The 13,129-nt window shown below is 46.9% G+C and overlaps 1 protein-coding gene across 1 annotated transcript; it reads right to left on the reverse strand.

The window, feature by feature from the left end:
* On the reverse strand, window positions 1-1,094 carry LOC134476290 (keratin-associated protein 4-12-like). The gene has a single exon (XM_063249720.1). The coding sequence runs from the start codon at window positions 1,056-1,058 to the stop codon at window positions 303-305; it is 756 nt and encodes a 251-aa protein (XP_063105790.1). The 5' UTR covers window positions 1,059-1,094; the 3' UTR covers window positions 1-302.
* Window positions 1,095-13,129: the final 12,035 nt, after the last annotated feature.

Consider the following 13,129-nt stretch of genomic DNA (forward strand, 5'->3'; position numbering starts at 1 on the left):
TTTATAAAGGTATGCCTGCAAAATCCACCTTTATTTAAGAGGTGAGCATAGTTCCAGGTGACAAAATGGGGCAGAGAACAGATATTTCCATGGGGATTCCAGAGCATTTGACAGAGTTTAGAGAAAAAATTTAATGGGTGCTCATTTGAGAGAGTAACGAGGTGGGGTATTCACATATGGAGGCCAAAAGGAATCCCAGGTGGAGCTGAGGTTTCATAATTCCCCTCTCATAACTCAGCTGCCCAGCGGTCTACACCAGGGCTGACTAGTGATGAAGGACCCAAGCAGGCAGGGCAGTACCATCAGCAGCATGAGGCACTAGAGCAGCTGGGGCGGCAGCAGCTAGAGATGCAGCACTGGGGCCTGCAGCAGCTGGACACACAGCAGCTGGGGCGGCAACAGCTGGAGATGCAGCACTGAGGCCTGCAGCAGCTGGAGATACAGCAGGAAGGTCTGCAGCAGGTTGTTCTGCAGCAGGTGGTCTCACAGCAGCTGGGACGGCAACAGCTGGAGATGCAGCAGCTAGGGCGGCAGCAGCAGGGCTGGCAGCACTGAGGCCTGCAACAGCTGGAGATGCAGCAGGTGGGCTGGCAGCACTGGGGCCTGCAGCAACTGGACACACAGCAGCTGGGGCGGCAACAGCTGGAGATGCAGCACTGAGGCCTGCAGCAGCTGGAGATACAGCAGGAAGGTCTGCAGCAGGTTGTTCTGCAGCAGGTGGTCTCACAGCAGCTGGGACGGCAACAGCTGGAGATGCAGCAGCTAGGGCGGCAGCAGCTGGGCTGGCAGCACTGAGGCCTGCAACAGCTGGAGATGCAGCAGGTGGGCTGGCAGCACTGGGGCCTGCAGCAACTAGAGATACAGCAGCTGGGGCGGCAGCAGCTGGGCCTGCAGCAGCTAGAGATGCAGCAGCTGGGCCTGCAGCAGCTGGAGATGCAGCAGCTGGGCCTGCAGCAGGTGGTCCTGCAGCAGGTGGTCTGGAAACACCTGGGCTGGCAGCAGCTCTCCTGGCCACAGCCCTGCTCAGAGCAGATGGAGCCACAACAGGAGTTGACCATGGTGTCGGGACTACAGTTCTGGGTGGTTTGCGAGGTGGAGGTGTCTGAGGAGTGGAAACTTCCCTGCCCTTGGACCCTTTTATACCCTGCTAAGTGCTTGCTGTCATTATTAGCGCCCTATTTCCTTGTAATTGCTACTGTTAGTAAACAGGCAATTACTTAATTAGGTAAGTGTGTCTCCCTGGTGAAATGTCCTGGTAGTTGCAGTGGATCATATGCCTTCCTCATTGTAAATGGATGAACATCATTCTTCCTTATCAACTTTGTGTTTTCTTTCTTGCTTCTCTTAGAGTTTGCTGGCACAATAAAGGAGCAGTTATAAGAAAAAGTAAAAGTAGCCGTTTTATTTCAAGGATGTGGAAAGGAACCCACAGCCAGCAAGGATTTGGCTTTCTGCTCTGCTGGATATGGGGGTGTGGTGCATATGTCACCTCTGACCGGATGTGGTGTTTGGGGCTGGCATTGATGTCATGCAAGGAGCTGATTGGAATTCTCTTCACGTGCACAGAGAAAGGAAGGAGGAAGTTGTTTTTTGGGAGGTGGAGAAAGTGGCCCTCAGGGTAAGCATCCCCGATTTGGCCTTCCACTATGTTGGACTACCGCCATAATGTCCTGTAATTTTCTCTAGGGAAAAACTCTTTCATTCTCATCTTTTTATTGTTAGGAAAAGGGGGAAGAATCCCTTTTATTACTTCCTGTTGAACAGGTGTGTCATGTTGGGGTTTATGAGGGTTTCCAGGATGATGGTTGATGCCCATGCAGAAGCTAGTACCTGCTGTTTCTGCCAGGACTACTTTATCCTTGGTGAATGCTCATATCCTAGATTGGAGAAATAAAGAGACAAGGTGCTATGAGGAGGCAGGCCACTGTCATATTTTAAGAACCTCGGAGAGGTGCAAGGAAAAGTGCCCTTGATCCAAATGTGTGGTTCCATCAGGGCCTTAGGGAGGAATAACCTTCAACACAAGATAGAGTTGGAAAGGATGGAGTTAAGAGAGGTGATTGTTCCCCATCTGAGGGGGAAAAGTAAAAGTACAGGTCAGACCTGTCCTTGGTCCAGGGCTGGAGCTGGAGAGAATGGGAAGCATGAGAAAGGTAAGGCCTGGCAGGTGAATCATGTTTGGGAAATTGTAGCGCAGGTGTGGGAGCACCATGGCTGTGTCACTGTAAGTTGGAGGAGATCCTAGACCCAGTGGGGTCTCTTAAAACGGATTAGGAACCAAATAGTACAACAAAACATGACCTCGCCTGAAAGTTGTGGCTGTGGCACCTCGGTGAGGCAAAGATGATGGAAAGTAGGAGATGTGATGACCACTCAGGATGTTTAGAGTCAGGGCAGGTAGGACTAGGAGGGCACTGCTGTGCTTGAGTGATGTGGAGTCAGCATGGCAGCCCAGTGACCCTGACAACCATTGGAGTTCTGAGGAAGACCAGCTTTGGGCCACTCCACTTTGGCTGCAGTCCTGTTGAAGGATCTGAGAAATAAAGGCTGGACCATTATCTGACTGGAGAAGCTGAGGTAGACCAGACCTTGAGATGATTTCCTGTAACACGACTTTAGTAACTACATCAGGAGTATCCCTGGTTGTGCAAAAGGCTTCTATCCATCCTGATAAAGCACAAACAAAGGTAAGAAAATATTTGAAACTTTTGTGGCAGGGCATGTGTGTAAAATCTATCTACCAGTCTTGACTAAGGATGTGTCCATGAAATTGATGAGTAGTAAAGGAGAGGGGTGGTTTGAGTCTCTGAGGAGAGGTTCTAATATAGATATGGCATGTGTAATTTGTTGACACCTGAGGGTGTCTGGGTCAGTCTGCATAAAAACTGAGGAATCTGGACAATCAGGGTGTAGAGGACATGCTTTTACAAAAGCGTTTTTAAGGACTTTGAAGCAAGTGGAGGATGGAGCGATATGAGAAAACGCAGTACAAGGGTTTGGCACAATGGGGTGCGCTGGGGTAATACCATCAGAGCTTACCCTAAGGTCTTGTAGGACCCATTAGGCTAGAGTACCGGAAGAATGAGAGTATTGTAGAACAAATGGATAGGTTTAAGAAAAACATTGTGTAAAAGATGCTCGATTACAGGCTTAAGTCCCCTTAAATGTTTAAGAGCTACAGGATATTGGGGAACGCAAGGAAAAACTGAAGGAATGCAAGGAAAAACTGAGGGATCACTGAGTCGAATTAAAACAGGCATGGCATGGGTATTGCAGGTGTGTTTGGAGGTGTTTCCAACTATGGGATGGACCAGAGAAGAAGGGAGGGGAGGGGGTGGCTTTGCAGTGCACTGTGAGGGTGCCTGGAGGACTAGAGGTGTGGGGAGGGAGAAGGTAAAGGAGAAGTTAAGCCTTTGGAGAAGGTCCCTACCTAGATGGGGTGCAGGACATGCTGGAGTTACTAGAAAGCTATGGGTAAAGAAGACAGTTTGGAACCTGCATAGAATGGGCCCTATCTGCAGGGCCTGTGTAGTTTGGCTGTCAACACTTACTGCAGTGACTGAGGACTTAATACAAGGGCCTGAAAACTCAGGAAGAACACTGTATGTGAGCTCTATATCCACAAGGACAGACAGTGTTCTACCTGAGAACTCCAGTGGACTTGGGGCTCTGAGGATTCCTTCATGGGGCCTGTAGGCCCTGAGCCCCATCAATCTTCAGCAGCAACTACATCAGTCAGTGATGAATCCATTGGTGACAAAAGCTGCTGTGAAGGCAAGGATTTAGAGGATGGCTTACCAGCTCTCTGGAGGCGATGACAGTCACGCTTCCAATGGCCCTTGACATTGCAGAAAAGGCATACTCTTCAACATCCTTTCTCCTCTTACTTGACGCATGGTCCAGAAGGGACTCAGGCAGCTCTTCCTTGTTTGGGTTTACCTGTCTCAGAGCTCCAAGAGACACTGCTGAAAGATCAGATTGCTTTTTCCTTTTGAATTTATCTCTGTTTTCGAAAACTCGAAAAGTTATATTAAGAAGTTCTGCCTGTGGGGATTGAGGGCCAAGTTTATTCTTTTGTATTAGGATCTGGCCCCCGGCAGGAGGTATCTATCTTCTCCTAGGTCACAAGACCTCCCGTCCTCTGTGCTGGCTCCTTGGAGGCCCTACCCCTGTCTGATTTCCTATAACATTTTTAACTGACTCAGCTGCTGTAGTATTTTTCCTCTGAAGAAGTAACCCAAACTGCCATGAGGGGTAATGGATGATGACCGATCTGGCTTCATCAGGCTGAAGGGGTTGAAGCTGTTGCACGGCAGTCAGGGACACTCTGCAGAGCTTCTAACCCAGTGGCCCTCAGTGGACAGCAGCGATTTTCATCTTTGGTAGGTGTACAGCCTTAAGTCTTGAGGAGACAAACACAAAGAATCAATTAAGTGTGAAGTAGGGAAATATTAGAATCCACAGGGTATCTATGAGTATAATTTTAGTAATGGCTTCCCATAAGGAGGATAAGGATAAGGTCCAGGGAATTTTAGAAACTCACATGTCATTGATTGGTCATACATGTATTTATTTTTTACAATTGTTTAAGTACCTCTGTGTTGTTAGAAGGTTTCCTGCCATTTTATTTTGGAGGATGGCCTGTTTTATTAATTTTACCTTTTTTATTTAGGAGAGAGATTAGCTGCAGTGTCATTTAAGGCCAGTTGAGTATAGTTAATGATGGCCTCAATATACATCATATAATCTTTTTCTAGATAATATCTTGTGGATCCCAATAAAAGGAATCTAAAAAGAATTTAGTATACTTGTTATTGATTTTATCTGTATGATACCTTCGATTTGGGCACATATCAGGTAACAACAAACTTTAATCAAAGCATGTATAATTAAATTATATAGAAAAAAGCATGTATAATTAAATCATGAGCAGAAGGGCTGACAGTTAAGTTTAGAAAATGTTTTTAGGTTATAGAAATTGTCACTCATTGGCTCTCACGTCCTTGTGTGATGGACATTACATAAATTTTTGTTTAAAAATTATCATTTGACTGATGACCTCATGTTGATTTGACTTTAATTTCTTGGCTGGAGCACAAGAAAAAGGCAGATTCTGGATCTGAAAGAAAATATGTATCATCATAAACAATCCCAGTTTTACATTTGAAGGCATGAATATAAAATCAGATCAGCAACAAGGAATTGTCTTAGTCATACGAACTTTAGTTGGGGTGTCTCCTGCAAGGCTATGGAGATTACTGGGGCCTCTGCTTGATGAACAAGAACTGGTTGAAGTTACCAGGTGGCCACTTTCTTATTCATCAATAGAAGTCCCGTCCAGTGTCTTCTCACCCCCGAGGGATTTTGTTTAACCAGGTTTAGCAACATTTTGACCAGCTGGCAACTGAGGTAGAAGCATGCTTTTAAATCTATAAGACAAATAAACCTGGGTTTAATTATTTGAAAATGCCAAAGAAAAAGGAAAAATGATTGTTGAGCTCAAATAAAAAAGAACAGCTGTTTTGAGAGCAAACACATGGACAAACATGGGCAGACAATCTGTACAGTATAAACAGACTGGACAAACACACAACAGATACACAAACTGACAAACATCTTACAAAATTGGAGTGCACTCAAGTATAGTTGGCCAACTTAAACTATAGTAAATATATCAGTGTGAAGCTTTTTGTATGTTAATTAATAGAGATCTCTTGAAATAAGAAGAGCAGAAAAGGAAGCTATATTGTGGTTACTCTGAGGTCAGTTGGCAAAGGGAAAAAGGAAGATGAATACGAACTAGTCCCTCAGGACCAGCCTATTAATGCCATGGGACTAGGGACTGAAGCCAAGAGGGCTCTGGAGTGGGAGGTATAGATAGATGGCCACCGAGCTGCCAACCACCCAGCAGGCATCTGTGGGTGATCAACACCAGGCACTTACTGGGTGATCAACCACAAAATGGACACTCGATACCACACAAAAGGGAAGCACAACATGGTGACTGGTCAGCATGAGACAAACAAGAAGATGGCTGCTGTCAGTTCCATGGTGAGGGAGCCCAAATGGCAAGTGCTCATTATGTGACCTGCAACTAGATGGCTGCTGCTGGTCTGATGACGAGGGACTGTAAAATGATGACTATTTACCCTGTGGCTGTTATAAGATGGCGGCGCACTGTCACCTGGCGGAGAACCACAAGACGGTGAATGTCCTCCATGTGACCTGCAGCAAGATGGCTGCTGAAGGCCATGTGATATGGAATGACAAGATGGCGGTCAAATACCATGTGGCCTGCTCTGCGGCTGAAATGCGTGAGACCTAATATAGTGAGGTTGTGGGTAAAATGGCCATGCAAGAGAAGAGGACAAAGAAGAAGAGTCATCTGATAGAATACACGGCTCAGGTAGAGGAGACTGAGAAATGTGAGCCTGGGGAGAGGAACTAAGGAAAGGATTAGAGGCCACTGGGAGTGAGAAAGGCGGAGAGGACAGCACAGGGGGCACAGAAAGATGAGGGATTTGGTCTTGGAGATACAGGGGAGTAGCTGTAAAGTCAGGAGCCACCTCATCTAAGGGGTCTAGGGGGACAGAGCAAGCCAGGAGTGCTTGGGCCACCACACAGGACAGAGAGAGAGAGGGACACGTCCTCAAGGGAGAAAAGGCCTGAAAATGAGGGGTTTCTGCCAACATGGTGCCACTATGACAAAAGTATAAACAAAAGATCAGCTTTGTGCTTTTTATAGCCTTATTGAGGCCAAGGACACCAAGTTTATGAAGCAGGCACCTTAGAGGTATGTTTTTGGGGGCACAACAATTGGTCCCCAAGACTGAATTAAACGTGAACCAAAAGAATAACTTTACCTTGAGATGTAAGAGCTTTAGCTCTCTCAAGGAACTTGGCAGCTGTCCGGGTCACACCTATCAAAACTCGTCTTCACCTGTTTTGACAGTGTGACACAAGGTCTGGACTCCCGTTCTCCTCAGCCATCACCAAAAGTGCAGGGAGGGGTCCCAGAGAACAAGAGGGTAACAGATCTACCTTGGGCTTCCTGTCCAAAGAACGCGAAAACTGCCATCTTTGTCCAGAGATTGCAGTGGATAGCTTTTCTGACACAAGCTGTGGATTTTAGGAACAAAAACAGAAAACTCCAGAGGACAGCTCACCCATGATGAGTGAGGAGATTCAGTGATGCATTTGGATTAGTGGGGGCAAATAAATGGGTCCCAGAAGAGGGAAAGCTGGTTTCTAGGCAGGGGAGCTTGAGCTGGGAGTGATGCCCAGGAGCTAACGCTCTGCCATCGGAGTCACAGCACCAAAATGTTAAGAGTTTTCTGGTGAAATAAAGGAGCAGAATATAAGAAAAGGAAAGATGGCCTTTTTATTTAAGGGATATGGAGAGAGGCCCACACACAGCCAGGGTTTGGCTTTACCTATTGCCCGGATATGGGGATGTGGGTTGATGGGACCTCTGACTGGATGTGGTCTTGGGGCAGGCACTGATAATGCTCCAGGAGCTCATTTGGAATTTTGTTCGCCTGCACAGGGAAAGGAAGGAGAAAGTTGTAATTGGAGAAGAAGGAGGAAGTGGCCGACAGAATAAGCATGCCACATTTGGCCTTCCACCATGTTGAACTACCACCATAATGTCCTGTAATTTATTCTAGGGCAAAACTTTCTACTTCTTCTTCTCCAAAGACAGCTGTCACTTGGACTCTGCTCTTGGTACCATATTATTCTTCAGTCTCAGTTTGCATAAAACCTGGTTTGCTCCTATGAGCAGCATTGACTGTCATACACCCATGATTCTTTCTCGGGACAGAGAAGATTGAAAATTCATCATAGTCTAAAAACTATTTTATGATCAATCTTGTTGACAAAGCAGATTTGCCTGTGAAACACAGACTCTGGCCACAAGGAAGAGGCTACTAGAACATATCGGCTCGCCACTGTGGACCATGAGTTCTCCTCTCTGGACGAGATTTGCAGAAGTCTTACATGTTTCTTGGCTCCAAGGGGGATATATACTCTCTCGTGCATCATGAACCAAGTTGATGATCAGATTTCTCCAAATTCAGGTTGCATACGCACACACATAAAGAAACCAAGAAAAATCAGGCAGAAAATGAAGAGGTGTAGATAAGAAACCTGTAGAGCAAATTCATCAGCTTCGCTTGGCATGCTAGCACACACCTGTAATCCTAGCACTCGGGAGGCTGAGGCATGAGGATTATTGTGAGCTCAAGACTAGCCTGGGCTACAAATTGAGCTCAACGTCAGCCTGAACTGCATAGAGACCTTGTCTCAAAAGGACAAAAGAAAAAGGCAACCATTTACACTGGTTGATATAGGAAATGAAATAAGAAGTTCAAAAGTGGCTTCCTGCCACGGGTGGGAGTGGTCATTATAACCTAAGGAGCTGCCTGGCCATCCCAAGTCTGCTCTGAGTCTAGAAACAAGAAGGGTCTCTATGGTGACACTCTTAAATGTCTTCAATACATGTATTTATTTTACATTTTTTAAGAGCAGAATATATTTCTTGACAGAAAGAAAGCTTCTGTCTGAGAGAGAGACAGAAGGGGTTCCTAGTGGGTTGACAAAGATTCTGTCTTTTCTCAGGAATTTACAGAGCAAAATCTTGAGATGAGGCAGGTTTGTGGTAGTGAAAACATGGCAGGCATGAGATGGGACAGAACTGGGGCCAACCAATAGAATTGCTAGTGTAATTACTCAGGCATAATTGATTAAATCAGGATCCAATGGAGAGGCGAGTCACATTGCAAGCAGGCATGCATACACAGCAGGGTTGTTATTGGTTAGGGGTTGGGTTAGTGGCTCCTTCTGGCTTCTTCAAGGTGATGGAGACCCATCTAGAGAATCAGTCCCTGATGTTTATACTTGGGATGGGGTTGCATTTTTTTGCTCTTTTGCCCTGAGGTCTGGCCCAGGGCAGGAGGTATCTGTTTCCTCCAGGGTTACAAGGCATCTGGTTCTCTTGCACTGACTCCTTGCACGGTGCAGCCCTGTTTCCCTGTTTAGAATATTTCTGTCTAACTCAGGTGCCAGGAACATTCCGTCTTCTGTAGAAGTGCCCCGATCTGCCATGAGGGACAAGTGTGCTTTTTCTGGAGCAAAAATTACATTTTCCACACATTTCTGTCAGGTACAGAGTCTCCCTTTCCATCTTGCAGGTCTCAGTCTGCACCCTAACAGGGGAGCAGGAGTCAGTGGTGCCTCCAGTCTCAGGCTTAATTCTTTCCACCATTCTGATCACCAGCTGAACTGGTGGAACCTGCATGGAATTTCCCCCTAGGATAACAGGGACCCTAACCACTGAATTTGGTGTGGTTCCCCACCAGTTCATTTCAAGAACACAATCAGGATAGGATTGAGGTTGGCACACTGAAACGTCACTGTGTTTGGCCATTGTGGGGAGCTGCTGTTTTGGTGGGGGGAACCCTAAATTCTTTATTCTTCCCCTTCCTCTTCACCTCCTTTGAAAAAGTTGCCAGCATCTATTCATGTATTTATTAAAAGTTCTTATCGTGTGTCTTATTATGAACACTTTAACAACCTGGCTAATCGACCAGCACAGCATGTAAAGCACACGGTCCATAAAGCTGTATGAAGATCACTTTCTCTGTTATCCTGTATTGTCTTTCATTTATTTTGCACTTTCCTTGCACAGATGTTGGATTCCTCATCTAGGAGAAAACATGCAGCATTTGACTTGTGCGTCTGTTTTACCTCACTTAATGTCATGACCTCCAGGTGCAGGCATTTCCCACAAGTGACTCCCATTCACCCTTCATTATGGCAGAACAGTATTCAAATGACTCCCTTTCATCCTTAAGGACAGAGTAGTACTCCACTGAATATACGTACCACATTTGTGTATCCATTCATGTACTGATGGACACTTAGGCTGTTTCCAAACTCAGTGATTATGAACTGTGCTGCTATAAACACGGATATTTCTGTAGCACTGTAATGCTGACATTGTAACTCTTTGAGGAAAACAACTAGTGGTCAAGTGGAATTCCTCCTTTTAGGTGTTTAAAGAATCTCCATAGTGGTTTCCAAAAAATGATCAAGAGAGTCCCATTCTCATTACAGCTTCTCCATCATTTGTTATTGTTTGATTTCTTGAGGATGGTCATCCTTTGTGGAATAAAATAGAACCTCAGTGGGGTTTTTTATGTATGCATATATGCCCATAAGTAATTCTTTATTTGCTTATTTATTTCTTTTTTGAGGCAGGTCCTGCTATGTAGCCCAGGCTGCCCTTGAACTCAAGGCAATCCTCCCGCTTCAGGCTCCTTGAGGTCTGTGATTACAGACATGGGCCAGCACACCTACCTCTCACTGTTGTTTAATTTAATTTTTCAAATGGCCAGTGACATTCAACACTTTTTGTGTACAGTATTTATTGATCCTTCACCCTTCATCTGCTCTGTTTAACTGGGTCTTTAAATTCGGGATGGGTCTAGTGGCGTTTTAGTTGTTTATACATTCATTTGTCTGAGGAATAGCTGGAAAAATATTATCTCATTCTGGAGGTTGACTCTTCACTCTGTTTCTAGTTTCCTGTGCTGTGCAGAAAGGTTTTAATCGGATGGGCTCCATTTGCTCATCCTTGGTGCTATTTCTTGTACAACCAGGGTTCTGCTCAGAAAGCCATCCCCAACACCTGTGTCTTCAGGACTTTTACCTTTTTGTCTTCCAGCAGCTTAAATGCTGCTCTTTAATATTTGGATCTCTGAGCCCAGTTGAGTGCAGTTGAGTGCGCAGTGAGACCTGTGGGCCCAGACACGCTCTGTGGCGCTGGAGAGCCAGTTTGCCCAGCACCACTTCCCAGCCGGGTTTCCTCCAGCAAAGTATTTGCCCCTGTGTCAGAGGTGAGGAAGCTGAGCAGGTGTGCAGGTGGTCCGGCCTCCTGGCTTCTACTTTACCGACCTCTGAGCCTGGTGGTTCTGACCAGGACCGTGTTGGATTCGGTTTTTAATCGCTGTAGCTTTTAGTGTAACTTGGAGTCCAGGACCGTGCGCTTCCTGCCTGGCCCTTGCTGCTCAGAATCGCTTTCACTACTCTGTGTCTCTTCGGGTTCCATGGGATCTCAGGATCACTTTCTCTAGTTCCCTGGGAAACTGCTTTGCTTTTTCCACTGTGGGTGTACAGGTGTGTGGGTCCATTGTGGAAATAGCTGCCAGCGCCTTTTGTACCCCAGCCAAGGTGGCAGCTTGAGGATGATGCCCTCTTAGGAAGAAGCTGGGTTCGTCAGGACGCCACATAAACCTGAAATCAAAGACCATGACATCAGACTGAGTACCTCGGTTCAGATCCATGGATACAAAAAGCTAAGGCCCCAACAGAAGAGCCGTCTCTGTCACTGAGACCCCACTGGGGAGCCTTGTGGTGCCTCCACATGGCCTTTTTTAGTCTCTGTGGACATAGGGATCCAAAGGCAAGGAGAATCCAAAGACCATGTGAAAGGAAGCCTTGGTCTACAATGCACAACTCATAGCTTAGTCAATGAAGACATAAGGAAAGAAAGGACTTGGTTCACCAATGCCTGGATTAAACTGAGGAAGAAGAGCTTTGGGACACCCTGAACAAGAGGGACAGTGCATGGAGCACTCAGGAGAGCTTCGGGTAGGTATTCCTGGCATTTGCAGTCCATTTTAACTAGGGATCGGTGAGGACAACAGCTCCAATCCAATAAGAACATGGTGAAGAGAGGCTCAGAACTGTCCAGATAACACTTAGGAGACCACCAGGAAAGTTGCCAAATCACCACAGTGCCAGTCCCAAGGCCCCCAGGACAGCTTTCTCTAGTAATTAGAACTAACCACATGGAGGGAGGTCAATAGAAGAAACAGGAGGAAAGGATACTGCCAGATCCCTTTTACACTCAGGGTCCCTATGCGGAAGCTGCTGGGGTGCCCAATCCAGATGGGACACAGTGTAGCTGCCCTGCTCTACTGGTGACTGTCCTCAGCTATCAGCGCTGCTTCCCATGGAGCTGCCGCTCTGACTGCATCCTCTTCTCCTGCCCATGGTGGACTGCAGCACGACGTAACTGAGCAGGAGCTCGCACTTCAGCCTCCTCGCCCCTGGGACACGCAGGTCTGAGACCCCACGCTCTGGGACTCCCGGCGTTCCATGAGATAGAAGGTACGGAGCATGCACAGTGTCTCTGCTTCTCTTCAGGCTGGGAGTCCTAGATTTCACCTGGTCAAGTTTCTTTATAAATCTTTCCTGCAAGAGTCCCTTTTAATGTTTTGTTTGTATTTTACCCAGCTAGGCACACAGATCTTAGCAAAGCACAACCAGACACACGGCTTCCCGCACACACAGATGAGTGCAATGTCTGCTGAATACAGCCTGCCTTAAGTCGAGAATGGCCCAGGTATTTTTCACTATTCCTCCGATCCAGGAGTGTCAGGATACAGCATTCAAGATAAGCCACTAAAAACAACCCTGCCAAAGTCAGAAACTTGGAAAGCAGGAGATTCAATCCTTTCTTGGACAGTAAACCCAAGATCAGGATCCAACCTGAGAACTAGGCACACTGCATGATAGGCTATCAAGAGCCACCGAAAAGGGGACAGTGGGTGTCTCAGGAAGAGCGCCATGGGCTGCAGCCCCACACCCAGGGTTGGAGAGAAATTGATTCACTCAGAAAAGGATCAAAGGAAGTGCTGTGGGGAACGTGGGAGATGATGGAGGGCACAGGAACTCAGGTAAAATGACAGAGACTGGCATGTCCTTGGAAGCAGCGTCAGGGCACATCCCTCCAGGGGCCACTGCCAGACTGCAATCCACATTGGGTCCCTCCATGCCCAACTGCTGCCTCACTGCCACCCTTCACCCCTTCTCCAAGGGAGGCCAGCGAGAGGCCTCGTTTCCCACCTCCCTGGCCCAGAGTGAGCTCTGCTCCCAGAGCTTTGCTCTCCTGCCCAGAGTCTGCTCCTCCACCAGGGCACATCCTCAGCCAGGAGCCTGCAGGTGCTGAAAACCTCCTTCCTGTCTGAGGATGAGGAGTGTGGAGGGCTGCAGGGGCTCTGCTGAGAATGATGGGTGCCTAAGGACAATGATTCAAGAAGGAAAAACAAGTAGGCAGGATGCC

Source organism: Cavia porcellus, unplaced genomic scaffold (assembly GCF_034190915.1).
Source record: "Cavia porcellus strain 051 isolate PalLab524CR breed Dunkin Hartley unplaced genomic scaffold, mCavPor4.1 scaffold_6, whole genome shotgun sequence".
Lineage (NCBI taxonomy): Eukaryota > Metazoa > Chordata > Mammalia > Rodentia > Caviidae > Cavia > Cavia porcellus.

Coding starts and splice junctions, on each gene's coding strand:
- LOC134476290 (XM_063249720.1), bottom strand. CDS start 1,058: ATGGTCAACTCCTGTTGTGGCTCCATCTGCTCTGAGCAGGGCTGTGGC.